General features: G+C 41.7%; 2 protein-coding genes and 1 long non-coding RNA gene across 8 annotated transcripts; 1 reads left to right on the forward strand and 2 right to left on the reverse strand.

The window, feature by feature from the left end:
• The first annotated feature begins 3720 nt into the window (after positions 1-3720).
• On the forward strand, positions 3721-11764 carry LOC125988457 (receptor-type tyrosine-protein phosphatase eta). 5 transcript variants are annotated; one of them, XR_007488374.2, is made up of 12 exons: positions 3721-3871; positions 4071-4137; positions 4207-4274; positions 5285-5384; positions 5569-5659; positions 5722-5795; positions 5870-6004; positions 9638-9760; positions 9855-10015; positions 10104-10234; positions 11099-11160; positions 11251-11337. XR_007488374.2 is itself a non-coding variant. In XM_049753700.2 (12 exons), the coding sequence occupies exons 2-12, from the start codon at positions 4135-4137 to the stop codon at positions 11393-11395; spliced, it is 1098 nt and encodes a 365-aa protein (XP_049609657.1). In that variant the 5' UTR covers positions 3721-3871; positions 4071-4134; the 3' UTR covers positions 11396-11764. The 5 variants fall into 5 exon arrangements, 4 of the variants coding, with proteins under 4 accessions (XP_049609657.1, XP_049609659.1, XP_049609660.1 ...); XM_049753700.2 differs by having other exon boundaries at positions 10099-10234; positions 11251-11764; XM_049753702.2 differs by having other exon boundaries at positions 4071-4132; positions 10099-10234; positions 11251-11764.
• Positions 4290-5946, reverse strand: LOC137840012 (uncharacterized). Its single transcript, XR_011086401.1, has 2 exons — positions 5816-5946; positions 4290-4548 (listed from the first exon to the last, which is right to left on the reverse strand). It is a non-coding gene; the product is annotated as an uncharacterized lncRNA (long non-coding RNA).
• LOC125988449 (transcriptional regulator QRICH1) lies at positions 11765-17748 on the reverse strand. Of its 2 annotated transcripts, XM_049753689.1 has the most exons (13): positions 17468-17748; positions 17033-17115; positions 16209-16491; positions 16052-16132; positions 15840-15977; positions 15032-15772; positions 14565-14742; positions 14338-14492; positions 14153-14267; positions 13345-13453; positions 13130-13278; positions 12971-13061; positions 11765-12800 (listed from the first exon to the last, which is right to left on the reverse strand). In XM_049753689.1, exons 3-13 carry the CDS (start codon positions 16461-16463, stop codon positions 12614-12616), a joined length of 2199 nt encoding a protein of 732 aa, XP_049609646.1. In that variant the 5' UTR covers positions 16464-16491; positions 17033-17115; positions 17468-17748; the 3' UTR covers positions 11765-12613. The 2 variants fall into 2 exon arrangements, with proteins under 2 accessions (XP_049609646.1, XP_049609647.1); XM_049753690.1 differs by lacking the exon at positions 17033-17115.
• Between the last annotated feature and the right edge of the window lie 737 nt (positions 17749-18485).

Consider the following 18485-nt stretch of genomic DNA (forward strand, 5'->3'; position numbering starts at 1 on the left):
TTTCCGAGCTGCTAAAGTGTGCTAAAAACAAGCAAAAAGATGGTAACACGTCCAAATCAAAGTGAGCCGCCTCAGGATAAGAACGTTCACATCAATATCAAGGCGAGAGAAAACAAACGTTGCGGGTCTCCGAGCAATTTCCAAACTCCTCCCTGTCAATCTCGAGTGTTTGTGTCTAGCTGTTTATAAGTACAACGTCTCCCAGATGTGTGTGTGTGTGTGTGTGTGTGTGTGTGTGTGTGTGTGTGTGTGTGTGTGTGCAACTGACACACTACCTCATCCATCGCTGGCCGCCTTTCATGCTCTCAGATTAAGGGATCTTTGGTTCTCCCCTTGCTGTATTTTCTGCCTTTGTTATGCCACTCTGGCTGTGATTCCTTCTTGCCAGGCTTTGGTTTTGCGGCCGCTTTGAGGAACCTGCAAAAGAAAACGGTCGCAAACAGTTGGACTGTTTCAATCAGACAGTTGGCGAGAGAGGGAGAACGATGAGCTGGTAATGACTCAAAAGATGAAAGCCAAGCGCCACATGTCGATTTGCAACAATGCACCAGTGAATTGCGAGCTCGTTTGATGGCGCAGTTAATCAAAACGTGTCAAAGGGAAAAAATAAAATAAAATTATTCACTTGAGTTTACAGTATATCAAAGCGCATCGGGACATGTCTCTCCGTGAGGGTTTGGGCCTCACCAAAGGATAGGACAGATGGATTTTGCCACGTGTTGTATAATTTCCAAATCTTGCTCAACCTGATCCTTAATTCATAAATTGGTATATTATTATTATTATTTAGATAGATCGATATTATTATTATTTAGATAGATAGATATTATTATTATTTAGATAGATATTATTATTATTTAGATAGATAGATAGATATTATTATTATTATTTAGATAGATAGATATTATTATTATTATTTAGATAGATAGATAGATATTATTATTATTATTTAGATAGATATTTATTATTATTTAGATAGATATTTATTATTATTATTATTTATTATTTATTATTATTTTATTATTATTATTATTTAGATAGATAGATATTATTATTATTATTTAGATAGATAGATAGATATTATTATTATTATTTAGATAGATATTTATTATTATTTAGATAGATATTTATTATTATTTAGATAGATATTTATTATTATTTAGATAGATAATTATTATTATTTAGATAGATAATTATTATTATTTAGATAGATGGATTATTATTATTTAGATAGATAGAGAGATAGAGAGAGATAGAGAGAGATAGAGAGAGATAGATAGAGAGATAGAGAGATAGATAGAGATAGAGAGAGAGATAGAGAGAGAGATAGATAGATAGATAGATAGATAGATAGATAGATAGATAGATAGATAGATAGATAGATAGATAGATAGATAGATAGATAGATAGATAGATAGATAGATAGATAGATAGATAGATAGATAGATAGATAGATAGATAGATAGATAGATAGATAGATAGATAGATAGATAGATAGATAGATAGATAGATAGACACACAGATAGATCAACAGATAGACAACATAGCTTAATATTAGTAAACAACAAATAGACCAATAATAAATAAGTAAATACATAAATAAACAAATAAATAAATAGTCTATTGTGTTCGAGAAAAAAACAAAGGCAGATTCAGAATCATTACCCCAAAAAATCATCTCAAATTTTTCTTGGATCTCTGGTTTAAAGAAATAGCAACATTTTGTTGAGCAGTTTTGCATTGACACACAACAAGCAGATGCAGGTTAAGTAAATGCAAGGATGTTTTGGCGACAAAAGTGAAGAGGAAGCACATTTGTGTCAAAGAATGAGGCCCATGATTGCTTTTATGTTTTGGTTTTTTTTTTGCTGGTGTTTGTCACTGTCAACAAGGTTCCGAGCGCAAAAATAATGAACGTGAACGTTCCTCCTCATCTCTTCAGTTTTGACTCCAGTGCTGCAGCGATCCATCATTTGCTGTTTTGCTCCACACTGTTCTGGTCACCCAAGAAATGTGTGTAAAGCTTTAAATTTAGATCTCGGTGCCGCATTGAAGCAAAAGTGGGTCTCAGAACTCGCTTTTTGTGTGGTCAACGGAGTATCTCCACTTACTGGATCACATGATCTTGCTGGTCATGATTGACCTCTATGAAATTGCACATAATTTGGACAACCATTTGCATTAATAAATAATAATAATAATTAAAAAAACATTTGCATTCATACTGTTTTTATAATAATAATAATAAATTTAAAAATAATAATAAATAATAATAATAAATAATAATAAACATTTGCATTAATGCTGTTTTTATAATAATAATAATGCTGATAATAATAATAAATAACAATAAAAAAATAAAAATAATAATAAGGGAATCTAAAAACAGAATAGGCCTTTGTTTTGGTAATGTAGCAGATGGTGAATCTTTTAAATTTCCAGTGAACTGTCCTTGTCTCAGCGGGAGATGCACTCGAAAAAAAAAAAAAAAAACATCTGAGCTGGAAAGAAAGCAAAATCCAAGGTCGATACTACCGAGGAGTTTATACAGTGCACAATTGTTATGTTTTTTTTCTTACGACATGGTTATTTTTCTATCACACCCGTCGTCTGTGCTTGACTTGTTTCCATGGTATCCACCTAATTAGAAAACTATTTTGCAAAAAAGAAAATGGAGCAGTATTGGCTGCTATATGAGCCTGCAGTATTCCCGTGCTGGCAATAGTAGCATTATATACAGCCTCTCACCCTCTCGCTTATACACGGCACACACACACACAGCGATGAGTCACCATCATCACACCATCACTAGGGCACACACACAAACGTGTTCCCGAGCTCACACACACACACAAACACATCAACACACCTACACAATGCTGCAGTGTGTGCACAAGATGGAAGAAAACAAGCTGGTTAAATCAATGCAGCACAATAAATCAAATTAATGTACTTTTGAAATTTAAATGAACTTACATTGACTCTTTTTTTTTTTTTTTTTTTTTTTGCTGGTATGTGGCAACCTGCCAACCTCTTGAAACTCCTGGAGGAGCTGCTAACCCTACAAATATTTCTACGATTGTCATCAGGGAGACTCACACTGCCGCTCGACGGCCATGTGAAAAATTGCAAAAGACGTTGAAAATGCATCGCCGGATAATTCTATCGGCCAAGTGGGGGGGATCGGTGTTTCGATAATAAACGTATGCGGTTGGGTCAAGAGACTATTTTCATCACGGTTGCGTCACAGGTTACACTGGTGCTAATGTACCTTTCATCTTCTTCAAGTAGCACCTTCAACAACTCCATTAAATCTTAAAATAGTCGATGTAGTCACTCATGATGTGAATCACTCAATGACGCTGCCTGCTGCTCGAATACATTTTGTCTTATGGAAATCGAGTTTATTCATGGTTTGTCATGGATTTTTGTTAGAATTTAGATTAGGAATATTCAGATTTTTTTTTTAGAGCAGCAGCGAAGGCCGTGCTGGACCTAACCGTCCCTTCTGGCCTATATATTATTAGATATTCTAAAGCAGAGGAAAAAGAAAAAACAAACGCCAGAAGCATTTCATTTTAATGGCTGCTTAAAAAAAATCCTTCAAATGAAACTCTTTAATACTAACTTATTAGACTCCACAGGTGTTTCTAGAACTAAGAGTTTCCCTCAAAAAGCAAAGACAGACGTACGATAAGCTAAAGGGCCTCTCCCTTTCCTCAGCGTGCCTGTGGCTCCACCCATCTCACCACTTCTCTTTCCGCCTTGGATTGCAAAAAAAAAAATGATTAAAAACAGATTTGAATCAGTCTGGTGGTTTATCGTCGGTCGGCAGCGCACGAGAACTTCAGGGACGCGTTCTTCTTAAAAGGTAATTCTATATTCTAGAGATACCACCTGAAAAGCTGTAAATGAAACCGTGGCGGTGTTTGGGGTTAGAAACTTGTTGGAGCAGGTTTTTCTTCTTTTTTGGAGCTGTCACGCTTCGGCTCTAAGAATGTCGTTGGGCGCAACGCGGGGCTTTGCGAGACATGAGGAGCTAGACTTCACAGTTTTTCTTTTAAAAACAGCACAAGTGAATTTTTGGAGGTAAACTGAGAAGAAACAAAGACTGGAAAAGAGAGACACCAAAGTATGGTAACTGGTTCTATTTCTTCACCGCACGGATGTTTAGGATACTTTCTGAGATGTGTTTTATTTTTTTAGAACATCAAGACTGAAACTGAGAATAATCGCTCTTCAATATCCTGCTTAACTTCAAGAAGCGACATGAGGTCAAATCAACTGCAACGTTAAGAGAATATGTTTTGTTTTTGTTTATTGTTAGCAAAATTGGTGGAAGGGCTGAGAAGATTTGCTCAAGCATAATTGAATTATCCTCCATAAAAGGGCATGTTGTAATTTGAAGTGTGAACTTTTTTGGTCCTAATTGTAAAAGTTATGGTTGACGCAACTCAACAATATACCTTTAGCATGATGGCAGCAGGATCACACCTCCAGGGCTTCCTTTCTTTTCACCAAAAATGAGTCGCAATTAGCATGAAAGTTCTGCAAGAAAAAAAAAAAATGTCAGGACAAGATTATGAGAACATTGATAAGAGGTGCTTTAAATTGTAGCAGTGTGGGGGACCAGGGTCAAAATAGCTAGGGAATTTTTCTTAATAGTTTTTAATTCATATTAGCTTTTATTTTTATTCAGTTATTTTTTTTGGGCCTTTTTTATTTTTATTAGTTTTTTTTTTTTTTTTTTTAAAAAGGTGCTTTATATTGTAGCAGTGTGGGGACCAGGGTCAAAATAGCTAGGGAATTTTTCTTAATAGTTTTTAATTCATATTAGCTTTTATTTTTATTCAGTTAGTTTTTTTGGGCCTTTTTTATTTTTATTAGTTTTCTTTTTTTTTTTAAAAAAAGCTTTGTTTTAGGTAAGCTTTTAATTAGTTTTTTTTTTTATTTATGGAATATTTGTTGAGTGCAAGACACAAAAATATCAGTCATGTGTGATAAAGTAAGATAAATTACAATTCTCAAACGGCAATACAGAAATAAATACATTGAAAATTAACTCGAAAAATTTGTATATAATATCAAACTAGCAAAGATAAAAATGAATAATATAAAATAATTGAGTTGCATAGGTTGGTCGCATTAGTGTAAATTTTTTAAAATTGTTTCGCTTCATCTCTTTTTTTTCCATATTAACAAAATAACATTTGTGCAAGGGTGTGTAGACTTTTGATATCCACTGCAGATGTTCAATGACGTTAAAAACGGGTTTGTTTTGCAGAGTGCAGACCGCCTCAAGAGCAGAGATCCTGCGTGAATTTGAGTCGACATGTCAGGCCCTTGCCGCTTCTGACAACAGAGGCTTCAAGCAGGAATTTCAGGTAAGTTCAAACTTCCAAACATTTGTTGCACGTCCAAGCAAGAACCCTTTATTATTAAATCCTACATTTCTTCTCAGTCACAGTTTCTTTTATGAACGCTTGAAAGTTTTGAAAACTATGACGATTGATCCCTTCCATTCATTGACTGGACTCAAAATAAACATCTCATCATGTCTTTGTGAAGGAGCTGAAAGATGTCGGGAAAGATCTCCCAACCAAAACGGCGGACTTGGAGGCTAATAGAGAAAAGAACCGATACCCATACATCTTGCCATGTAAGTGCTTAACATAACATTAGGTTCAGTAGTTTGTTTTTCTCAAACACGTTCTCCTACAGATGACCACTGCCGTGTGAGGCTGACCATTCAAAACTTCCCCAACACCGACTACATCAACGCCAGTTTTGTACCTGTAAGACTTTCTTCTCTCACCTAAATGAAAAAACACCGAGTGGTTTACACATGTGTCTCCACATCTGCATTCAGGGTGGAGGATCTGAGCGAGACTTCATCTGCACCCAGGCTCCCATGCGCAACACCATGGAGGCTTTCTGGAGGATGGTGTGGGAGCAGAATGTCAGGATAATTGCCATGGTGACGGCGCTGAGGGACAGGGACTTGGTGAGACACATTGTGTGTGTGTGTGTGTCTGTGTGTGTGTGTGTGTGTGTGTGTGTGTGTGTGTGTGTGTGTGTGTGTGTGTGTGTGTGTGTGTGATAATGAACAAAATCAAGTACAGTAATCCCTCGTTTATCGTGGATAATTAGTTCCAAGACCACCCGCGATTATGTGAAAATCCACGAAGTAGTGTCACCCTCTCATTTTTAACATACATAATTTTTTTTGTGTATCAATAAGTGTATATTAAACCATATACCATATTTTCCGCAGTATAAGGCGCACCGGATTATAAAGCGCACCTTCAATGAATGGCCCATTTTAAAACTTTGTCCATATATAAGATATATACATTCGGCCCACGGGCAGGACTTTGGGCACGCCTGCTGTAGTGGCTCAATATTGGTCCATATATAAGGCACACCTGATTATAATGCGCGCTGTCAGCTTTTGAGAAAATTGGAGGTTTTTAGGTGCACCTTATAGTGCGGAAAATACGGTAAGTGCATATGTTATCATTAGAACATTAAATAATAGTTTCAAACATGTAAATATTATATTAATACTTAGTATAAATGACATACAGAAAATAATGTAGAAATAATATAAGTGTAAATATGATACGTGTGTATGTGTGTGTGTGTAATAATGTACAAAATCAAGTGCGTGGCGTTAATGAAGAAAAAGGGGCATTTTGCGTATTTAACGCAAGAAAAGTATCAGTATCAGTTCCCATCACATATTTATCTTTATAAAAAGTGTCAATAAAACTAAATCTAACTCACCAGAGATGCTGACACAGCAGACCTGGATTCTTTGCTCCTGCTTGTCCACATTTCGACTTCGACTCTCTCAGTATTGAAAATATAACAAATAACGTGCCAAACAGCGCTGGTTGCTGAAGTCATATTAATTGCGCAGGTGTCGTCCATGTTTTTTGCCAACTCCGATTGTGCTTTAAACTGTTTAATGACACCCCCGTGGGAATTTACTGTAAAGATAATCACACAACTGAAAGACTTAAACACATTGTAAATTGAAATACAAGACATGCTAGGTTTTAAAATCGTTGAAAGTGCTAATGCTAAAAGCAATCAATCAACATGTCGTTTACCTGCTTATGCGAAATTACCATCGACTTCCGGGAGTGGCAGTCCTTCAAATAACGAATATTTAAACAAATAAAGAAGATAGTATTGCAATACTCAAAGACACATATTTTCCCCAACTAGCGAAAAAAAAGATATAAAAAACGCCAAATTGAACTTTCTCCTTCTACTCTTGCTATTGCATTGTAGGTGTACCCAATGCATGCACAGCACCACACTGCCCCGATGAGGCCAACGTGCGCACTGCAGGAACAGCCAACATTTATTTTATTGCTTTTAATATCGATATTATCCATCCCATCCATTTTCTGAACCGCTTAGTCCCCACGGGGGTCGCGGGCGTGCTGGAGCCTATCCCAGCCGTCATCGGGCAGTAGGCGGGGGACACCCTGAACTGGTTGCCAGCCAATCGCAGGGCACACAGAGACAGACAACCAATCGCACTCACACTCACACCTAGGGACAATTTGGAGTCTTCAATCGGCCTACCAAGCATGTTTTTGGAATGTGGGAGGAAACCGGAGTGCCCGGAGAAAACCCACGCGGGCCCGGGGAGAACATGCAAACTCCACACAGGGAGGGCCGGAGGTGGAATCGAACCCGCACCCTCCTAACTGTGAGGCGGACGTGCTACCCAGTGCGCCACCGAGCCGCCCATCGATATTATTATAGTGCATTATTTTCCTGTGTTGCTAATTTAATTTCTAGTTTTTCTTACAAGTTAAATTTAAAATTGAGTTTTCAAATTTAATTAATTTCTACTGTACCAATACATATTTGGCACAAATACTCGAGGTGCCAGGATAGCCAAGTAAGTTCTAAGACTTGTGAAAAAATAAATAGACAAAAAATTAAGAAGATATATATTGAGAGAGATGTTTATTTGCGGTTTGAATGTGTCAAGGATGCAGTTCAGAAAAGGTGTGGCTGCAGCAGAATGAAACTGCGAAGTTAATTTTGTACTTGACAAAAAAAAAAAAAGGAGGGTGCATGGGAGTTTGCCCAACCAGTCCACATGTGTTTTGTGGACTTGGAGAAGGCGTTTGACCGTGTCCCTCGGGAGGTTCTGTGGAGGGTGCTTCGGGAGTACGGGGTGCCAAGCCAACTGATAAGGGCGGTTCGATCCCTGTATCACCGATGCCAGAGTCTGGTCCGCATTTCCGGCAGTAAGTCGGATTCGTTCCCAGTGAGGGTTGGACTCCGCCAAGGCTGCCCTTTGTCACCGATTCTGTTCATAATTTTTATGGACAGAATTTCTAGGCGCAGCCGAGGCGTTGAGGGGGTCCGGTTTGGGGACCTCAGCATCGCGTCTCTGCTTTTTGCAGATGACGTGGTGCTGTTGGCTTCTTCAGGCCGTGATCTCCAGCTCTCGCTGGAACGGTTCGCAGCCGAGTGTGAAGCGGTCGGGATGAGGGTCAGCACCTCCAAATCCGAGTCCATGGTCCTCGATCGGAAAAGGGTGGAATGCCCTCTCCGGATCGGGGATGAGATCCTGCCCCAAGTGGAGGAGTTCAAGTATCTTGGAGTCTTGTTCACGAGTGAGGGGAGGATGGAGCGTGAGATCGACAGGCGGATCGGTGCAGCGTCGGCAGTAATGCGGACCCTGTACCGGTCCGTTGTGGTGAAGAGAGAGCTGAGCCAAAAGGCAAAGCTCTCAATTTACCGGTCGATTTACGCTCCTACCCTCACCTATGGTCACGAGCTATGGGTCGTGACCGAAAGAACGAGATCTCGGATACAAGCGGCCGAAATGAGTTTTCTCCGCAGGATGTCCGGGCTCTCCCTTAGAGATAGGGTGAGAAGCTCGGTCATCCGGGAGAGACTCGGAGTAGAGTCGCTACTCCTCCACGTTGAGAGGAGCCAGATGAGGTGGCTCGGGCATCTCATCAGGATGCCTCCTGGACGCCTCCCTGGGGAGGTGTTCCGGGCATGTCCCACCGGTAGGAGACCCCGGGGACGACCCAGGACGCGCTGGAGAGACTATGTCTCTCAGCTGGCCTGGGAACGCCTTGGGATCCCCCGGGATGAGCTGGATGAAGTGGCTGGGGAGAGGGAAGTCTGGGAGTCCCTCCTGAAGCTGTTGCCCCCGCGACCCGACCCCGGATAAGCGGAAGAAGATGGATGGATGGACAAAAAAAAAAAAACTGCGGGATGAATGGGCATGAGGAAATGATGCTAATTATGAGAAGTTGAATTTTGTGGGTTACCTCCCAAGGCAGTTATGGTGGTTAGGCATTTCTGATTTGTCTCCTTTCCCTTTAAAAAAAAAAAAAATCCAAATGTTTTCCCACAATTACAACACACTGTCAAAGTGTTTGAGAAACTCCTGACCTCCGTAGTCTTCAATAATTTCCTGACAGCTTAAAATACCGGGAAGGTAATCAATCACCACAGTTGTCATGCAACAGAATGTCATTCCCTAATTGATCATTTAAAGCCACATTATCTTTTTGTCCAGGAAGTGTACGCCATCCATCAATCTGGTACGAATAACCCGAATAACTAATCAATGCTTCTATGGGTGCAGGTACTATGTGATGAGTATTGGTCTCTGGAACCAGGAACAGTTTATCACGGACCATTCCAAGTGACAACGATGGCACGTAAACAAGGCCCCGACTATTTTATCTCCACCATTAACCTCAGACAGGTTCGAAAGAATCGATCTTCCTTATTGCTACTTTGAGGTGTGCACCTCTCGCTCAGATTCTGTTCATTAAAGGTGAGTGTTGTGCGTTTTTCAGAAAGACTTTCCAACAGATCGGATCATAACACACTACCACTATCCACCCTGGCCGGACCGGGGCGTGCCCAAAGACCCGTCCTCGCTCTGTAACTTCACAGATCACGTGCGGCAGCATTTGGACGCCATTCCGCGTTTGGGGCCGGCTGTTGTGCACTGCAGGTCTGACCTCTGGCGATATGGTGGTGGTGTGATGAAGTGGCGAGCCGTCCGGAGGCTTGTACTCATTGTGGTGTGTATATCAGTGCAGGTGTTGGACGATCGGGGACGTTTGTCGCTCTGCTGTGGTTGATGCAGCTGTGCGTGAGAGGCGTGCGGCCCAATGTACGAGCGGCCGTTGCTGATTTACGATTACATCGGATGGGGATGGTTCAAATGCTGGTAAATCCACTTGAGGCTCGGGGGGGATTTTTTTTTTATATGTAGTCACACAGTTGTTAAAGTGAAGAGTAATGGGTGCAGCATAAAAAATGCAATTTCTTTGTTCATACTGTATTGAAGTGGCAGGTCATGACCCCGTCTACCGCTTACTGCAGGGGTGTCAAACTCGTTTTTTTCACGGGCCGCATTGTAGTCATAGCTTCTTTCGGAGGGCCATTATGACTGTCAAGTCAAATAAATATACGAGCACCTCATATTATATACAGTAAAAGCTACAAAACAAACTCACAAATAACTCATTTTCAAATCAGATTAGTAAAAAACGGGTCAAATATTTAAAAAAAAATAATATTAAAAGTGAAGACAATTTGCAATTCTAGTAATGACACATGAATTTGATGCACAATTTGTCTTCGCGGGCCACCTAAAATGATGTGGTGGGCCGTATCTGGCCCCCGGGCCTTGAGTTTGACCCCTGTGGCATACTGTAATACCAACACGGTATTATTGAAAATGCTACTGTATAAAAATGCAAAAATAACAACACGTAACTGGAGCAATTTAAAATCAATATGTACACAAAATCACCCCAAAAATAAATAAAACACAGGATTCAGATTATTCACTTATGAGTTAATTGAATTATTGGGTCAAAATTGCTAAAGGTGTAATTTGCAAAGTTGAAATCTGATTTGTTAGAAACAAGAAAGATCCAATGGCTGACATGCATAGCCAAGAGAAATGAAAATATATTTTTTAAAGGACATAGCAGCTTTATAAAACAAATCTTCTGCTTCATAAATGGCTTGTTGGTTGATTAAAATGGAAGGGTGTTAAAACATAAATTGTTTCTTTACTTTTTAGGAGCAGTACATATTTGTTCACCAGTGTCTGCTATACTGGATAAGCGGAGGCAAGTCATCTTGGTGAGCAAACAGAAACAATATTTTGGCATGAATAGCAAACATTAAAATTACAATTCCTCTCTGACATCTGTTGACCTTTTACCTTGACAGTTTAACCCTCTTGGAGTACACAAACCGAGAGGTGACCAGGAGAAATCGTCATCATCGACGGAAACATTCAGCGGGCCAAGAGCAAAGCACGTTACAGCAGATCTTGCAACCTGGGAAGCTACTGCGGAGGATACTACCTTCGTAGATACATCCAGGGCCGCATAGATATTGACCTCATGGGGGGGGGGCTAGAGGGCCATGACTGACAAAGGACCAAAAAAAAAAAAATAATTTTCAGCATTAACATCTGAAAACTTTTAAAGGAATGGAGCAACTCCTGCTCAGGCACATGGAAACCAAAGTCAGCAACCAGAAGATATGAGATCAACCTGCCAAACATGTCCAACCTGTTTTCCAAACACTGCCGTAAGCGAACAATGCGACAAAGTGCACATTTGTCTCAACAGCTAAAAGTGCCGATTCATCTCAATATCAAAACACTTGTTTTTGTATACCGTCACTTTTATACTGTGACTTTTTCTCTTTAATTAAAATATGTTGGGAAAAAAAAAAATCATTGTGTAGTGTTTTATTATGACACAATGCAGGCTAGAAGTATTTAAGGAAGTGCAGAAGTGATGCTGGACTTACTAAAAAAAAGGCAAAAAGATGGTATAGCAGCTGTACAAAAAATAAATTTCAGAAAACCGTCAGGCATAGTCAGTCTTGACACACGAAGGAGTGATTGAGGGAGTGCGCATTGAGGGATGGTCGAGTCGTTCAACTCGTTCATATACGTTAGTTAAAAACAAATTCATAATGGGCTTGGTGATGCGCTGAAGGAAGGAAAATCAATCTGGAACCTCATATCCATTGTTTGGCAAGTGCTCAGAAATATTTGTATTCCAATACGGGAGTGGGGGCTTCAATGTCGGACCTCGAGCAGGATCCCCAGAGTTCCAAGTCCCTTGTTCGAACAGACATAAAAGTGGGGAGGAAAAAAACCAACAAAGGGGTCACACGAACTTCATGATCAAATGATCATCATGACACAGCACACAGAAATCAACAGCTCCAAGGAAGGCAGCAAAGAAATATATTACAATTTAGTTTCTGGAAAGCATATCAACAACTGATAGGAGGCTAATGATTAAAAATTAAAAAAATAATATACAAATGATAGCAGAGAGATCAGCTCCGATTATCCTTTGGCCAAATGAAAAGAAACGGAAGAGAAAAGACAAATAATTGCCGATATTGATTGTATGTACATTTCGCATGAACAAGTTAGTGTGCATGAAGATACACGCCCGTCAGAGAACACGGGAGGGAATCCGGAACGAATCCCTAATTGAGCAATCAAAATGTCGACTGAAGAAAATGAAGCGGTCTCGTGGCTTTTTTTTCCCCCCTTTCGGTCCAATTAGCGTACGCTCTCCGCCATGTTGATGGTTTCTTGGATTTCACGGACGACCAGGATGCGGGTCAGCATTTGCTCCAACTCCTCTTTTGGGATGGGTTGGGTGGAGTACCAGATGGGGCTGTTTGGGGCCACCACGGGTTCCGGCGTCAGGTAGAAGGTGTCGTGACGTCCTTTGGCGCTCTGTGGACTGGAAAGACCGGTAAAAATATAAATGATGACCGTGTGAGTGGAACGTAACGTAAAGGACAGAAGAACTTTATTGCTAAAAAGATAATCAAACATTTCATATTTTTATTGAGCGGGCTCAACTATAAAGGATGATAAGTTTTTATTTTGAAGGATTACATTGTTGTTTACCATTTGAAGAGGTAGAAATCGTACAGCTTGATGGGGCACCGGAGAGGATTTTCCGGGTCCTCCAGTTGCTCCAAGTACATGTCGTCTGTGACTGAATAAACCGTCATTGTTGTCAGCCTTTGAAAACTCGATGAACGCGTCAAACCGATCTCGCTTTACCTTTCTGTCCGATGAACCTTTCTGCCGTTTTCAGGTATCGGATGCTGGTGCTTTTGTCTTTGGGATTATTTGGACTTTTCCTGGTGTGTCTGAGCACTTTGGAAAAGGCGAGCTTTAAATGCTGCTCGATTGTCTTCAAATGAAAATACCTATGAGGGAGGATATGTTAGAAGTGACTGGAGTGCGGGCGACGAAATGGCTTTGTCACGACTCACTTTGTGTTGAAGAACATCAGCGTCGTGAGCAACGTTGATGGCGAATGAGCGCCGAGTTGTTTGCATTCCCACAGCATCTCCTCGGTCACGTGACTGGGGATTATATAGCCTGGGTGGGCGGGGATATAAAAAGCACAATGGTCGTTAAATGCATATGGGTCAGGGGTTTTAAAAAAAAAATAAAAAAATTGTGATAGTCTCATAAAATGAAATACCGTATTGGCCTGAATATAAGGCGTTTTTTTTTTTTGCATTGCAATAAGAGGGGGTCGTCTTACATTCTAGACATTATACCCATTCACAACGCTAGATGGCGCCAAATATCTTTAAAGCGAATGCCAAAGGGAAACCCTGTCACGAAGAAAAATAAAAATAGCGGTAGCATGAAAAAGAAAAAAGTAGCTGTAAGAAAGAAAAGAGAAGAAAATAAGAGAAGAGATAACAGAAAATGGAGAAACAGTAGGTTTATTTACATTTCAAAAATCAGAAGCCATTCATTTACAAATGTAATTGCATTTTAGTTTACAAATATTAAGATGTGTTAGACAGTTTTTGCATGATTTGAATGAGGCAAAATATTATTATATATCGAATACATCGTTGTAATCATTTGTTTCAGATGTACTGTAATTATTTCCTGTATAAAAATTTAATTCGGTGTTCAAAAAGTCTTTTTTCAAACTTGAGTCTTGAAAAATCTTATAATCAGGGTCATCTTATATTCGGGCCAATACGGTAATAGCGTTTGGATGATATTTCAAAACCCCCGCAACAAATGTGAAAATGGTCCACACATTTTTGTTCTCACCGAGCGGATGGATAGACGGCGTCCAGGGCTGGAGTATCTGGTGCAGGCTTTGAGCAAAGCGAGTGTAGTACTGATCTGAAAAGATGTCATCCACGCGACCGTTATCAAACAGGTACTGCAAGAGAAGAGCGTGGGTATAAAATGGCGGTCCGTACGAACAAAGCGGCAAACGTGACCCCAGCTACCTTTTGTATGCACAGAAAGACATAGTAAAGGACATCCGCTTCGTAGGGTTCTCCTTCCAGGCCACGGGCTTCTGTGGTCATTAGCGAAAGACCAACGCAGAGCTCGGCCACAGCGCAAGACACCAAGTCTTCCTGGTAACGCAGCGCCTGGCGTCCTAAAAAAAAATTCACGCAACTCAGTGAGATGAAGCGAAGACGGCGACGAGAAAAACGAATTGCGTGCTTACGGCCGATGGGAGCCAATTTATGGTTCTCGGATTTGTCCATCTCGGCATTTTTCCGCTGAGCCCAAGCGGACCACACGTCCAGCCCCTCCTCTGGTTTGAGAGTGGCGGGAAGCAGAAGCTCCTGGACTTGCACTTGCTGCTGACCTTGTCCGTCGACCTCGGCAACGATCGCCTGAGCCTGCATGTATGGTTGGTAACGGTTAGGCCACTCGTCTTTAGATAGCGGCGATAAAAAGTTTACACACCCCTGTTGGAATGTCCGTCACATTGAGTGAGACTCGAATTTTTTTGTTCCATCGTTTTGAGAGAGGAAATCAAAATCTCCAAGTGAAACAATAAACATTTCAATTTCAAAATTCAAAAGTTCTAACCTTTGGGAGAAGTTTTGCCAAGCTCTACCTTGGTCTCAAAACTTGGCTTTTGAACAAGGGTGTGCAGACTTTTTCTATTTACCAAGTTGTGTGTACCTGTAGCTGCTGTCCATCCTGCCCCGTGAGTCCCTGCGTGTGCAACACCTGCTGCTGCGGGTCCCAGATGAGCGACTGCGTGGCGTTCGGGTAGCCCTGCACCGCCACCGGGATGTGAATATTTCCGTTCATCAGCTGAGCGGGAAAAAGCGTGTTGGCGGCCAACGTGTGCACCACTTCCTCTTGCCCGCCCATCCCCGCCGTGGTGGTGATGCTGGAAACCGCCTGAGCCGTCTGACTTTGACTGGAAGAGTTTTTCGACTTGTCGTTTTCCGCCGCGACGCTTGTCGAATTGGTGACCTGCACAGTTCCGTAGGCCTCCTGGGGGATGGCGATGTGCGTGACCTGCTCCCGACCCGACGCCCCCGCGGGAGCCGAATAGACGGGAATGGTCCAGGTCTCCCCCGTGGGACTGGTGATGGTGCCCGTAGCACTGTAAAGGTGTGAGCTGTCCACTGTCAGCAGGTCTGGCCGCAGGGAGACATAACTCTGCTGTTGACCCTGTCCTTGTGGGATAGCGAGGACCGTCGCCACCTGCTGACCAGGTAGGGCGTAAGACACCGTGATGGGCATGTCCACCTTGCGTTTTTTAGCGGGCTGGAGGACCCCCGCGCCTTGGGCTGCGCTTCCCAGAGCCCTCCTCTCGGCGCCGTCCTGTTGCTGAGTGGGCGAGAGGGCCCCCACTGTTTGAATTTGGATCTGCTGTCCCCCGGCGACAGCCGCCACCAACTGGGCTTGGAGCTTGAACGCAAAAAAAAAGCATTTTGTTGCGCTCGGCTTCGCCAAGAAAGGCGGAAGATGTTAATACTTGTTGGTGCTGCTCCTCGGTGAGATCCCCCGGCTGAATTAGCTGCGCTGTCGTCACACCTTGAAGCTGCTGATGGGAGCCGGAGGGCACTTGGAGGACCTGACCCAGCATATGACCTGTCTGCTGACCAATCTGCACCTGATTCGGGATGATGTCATCGCAGCGGCAATTTAACAAAACCCAAAGTGAGAAAAAGATTCAAATCAACGGACCTGTATAATCTGTTGGTCGTCATTCTGCTGCTGAGCTGTTGACTCTTGGATCTGCTGCTGCGGCTGAACTTGCACCTGAACCTGCACCAGAGACGGAGAGCTCAGCTCCCTGCCCGACCACGCGAGGTTTCGAGCAAATCGCAATTATCGCTCTTACCGGACACGCTAGTTCCAGAAGCGAGCCTGCTACTTCGGTGCTGTCCGTGTAAATGCAATTCGCCTCGGGCTGGTACACCATGGTGGTGGTGGTGGTTGTGACATCTTCACTTTGCTGGCTGAACTCCTGCAGGGCATCCGGACCTTTACTGGCCAAGGACTCGAGGAACTCTTTCATACGATGCTGGGGGATACTCCGAGCTTTCTGCCGCACGAGCTCCTCGTAGGAGCTTGTGCCGTCCAGGGAATTATTCATACTTGCCAACACTTTCACGAAAGAGTAGCTGTGGAAAGAATGAGAAGATAAATAATCTGTGATGTCACAAGTATGCGTTCAATCTTTTTCACAACATAAGCGTTACAAAGTTAGTCAAATAATTTGAGTGCTTTATGTTTTCCTTTTTAATGTCAATCATGTGATCATGTTAAAATAGGGTAAGCGCCTTGGATTTACTTGAAAGGGAAAAAAAGTGGAGTGTGTATTTGAGATATTTATTAGGAGGTTTTTTATGGTTAATCAAAATTAGACATTGCTATCATCGGCTGCTAATCGTAACTTCTTTGAATAAACAAATGAATAAATTTAAACCTGAAGTACTAGTCTCAGATGGATCACATAAAAAAAGTTTGAGTTATTTAATCATTAAATAATGACAAATACAGAACGATCATTTGTTAATAAACAGTCATCGGGAAAATTATTTTGCAATAAACTTGAATGCACAAACAATCATCCGGCTATTTATCAATGGAGTAATTGACAAGAACTGATTGTAAACATGTTTTATATAGACAGCCAATCCAAATTAATTTGGAATCTCTAACCTCAACCAGGACCAAATGCAACCATCGGTTCAACTCCGGTTGCTGTCAGATTCGCAGCTTGTCGTTCGGCGGTCCTGTGGCGTCTCAAAACAAGCAAGTAGGAGAATACGAAAGGGTTAATTCTGTCTGCGTGTAGTCGAGCTGGGGACAAAAGCGCGCTCACTTTCCAAACGGCTCACAGCAGCCTACGGAAATAAACATTTAATAACCCCGATTTCTTGTACAGTTATTTCTAACAACTAGAAAAGGACACCATAGCGTGATATTCTTGCAGCCGATTACTCAACCCGCCAGCTTAGCCATTAGCCGCATGTTGTTTGCTTCAGACAGCAACAAATGGCGAGCGATGCAGCGACATTAACAGTTGTTTTGCGTTTGCATGTGGTTCTTAAATGCAGTGGCGCGACATCCCGATGTTGGTGAAGATGCACCTACTGTGTTTTCTGTTTGCTGCCCAGCTAGCAGGCAAAGGTTTGCAGACTCGCTAGCATCAGCTACCTTCCCTTTCCTCAACGGTGGCAAGTCTCGGGCCGCCCACTTCGAAACAACGCCTCTTTGTCGTCAAGGAAGCAAATATTATTCCACTATGGCTAGGCTTTTTCTTTTTTTTGTAATTTATTTCACGTTTGGAGGCAGTTTCTTTTCTTTCTTGACTACTTAAATTTCGCTGGGCGCCATTTTACAACAGTACCGCCAGACCAATGGGCAGGCAATTTGTAAACCTGCCCTGCTCTCGCGGGATTTGGAAGCCATGTTGTCGCGGGATTTGGCGTTCGTTAAAGACGCCACACGCTGACTGAGCGGCACAGAGGAGAAGCGAGATAGCGGTCCACCTTAAAAGCTTGAAATTGCAGACACTTGTTCTTAGTGGTTCACTGCCATCTCAGGTTTTTAAGGTCGTCTAATTGAGATGATGGGACAATTCGAATGGTTCTTGTTAAGCTCCGGGCGATTGGGGGTTAATGCCCGTCAGTGGTGGGAAGTTTTGTCACTTCAATTTTCATTTAGTTTTATGAACTGGCATTGAAATGATACAAAGAGATTTTTTTAAAAAATAGTTTTGTACTAATGTTGTCAAATTACCCCCACTTTATGTTCAGCTGTGTTCTTGACGTCTGTGCTTGCATTTTTCATATTTCTTCAAGCCACCGGTTGATTTTATTTTTACTCCAGCAATGCAAAGTAAACTATAAATAATGCTAACACAGCGCAAATGATTATACAGTAATCCCTCGCTACTTCGCGTTTCGTTTATCGCGGCTTCACTACATTGCGGATTTTTTTTCCAAATTAATTTAAAAGTCAAAATAAAAGTTCTAAATTGAGGAAACATGTGTCTAACCTTTAGGACAATGTAGTATTGCTCCAAATGTTCGTTTACATTCCTTTAGAAGTCCCTTTTCGCGTGTTAGCACGATCGCGAATTAGCATCTTTCCGCTAACTCGTTAGCCT

The sequence above is a fragment of the Syngnathus scovelli genome, chromosome 2 (genome assembly GCF_024217435.2).
Source record: "Syngnathus scovelli strain Florida chromosome 2, RoL_Ssco_1.2, whole genome shotgun sequence".
In the NCBI taxonomy this organism is placed as follows: domain Eukaryota; kingdom Metazoa; phylum Chordata; class Actinopteri; order Syngnathiformes; family Syngnathidae; genus Syngnathus; species Syngnathus scovelli.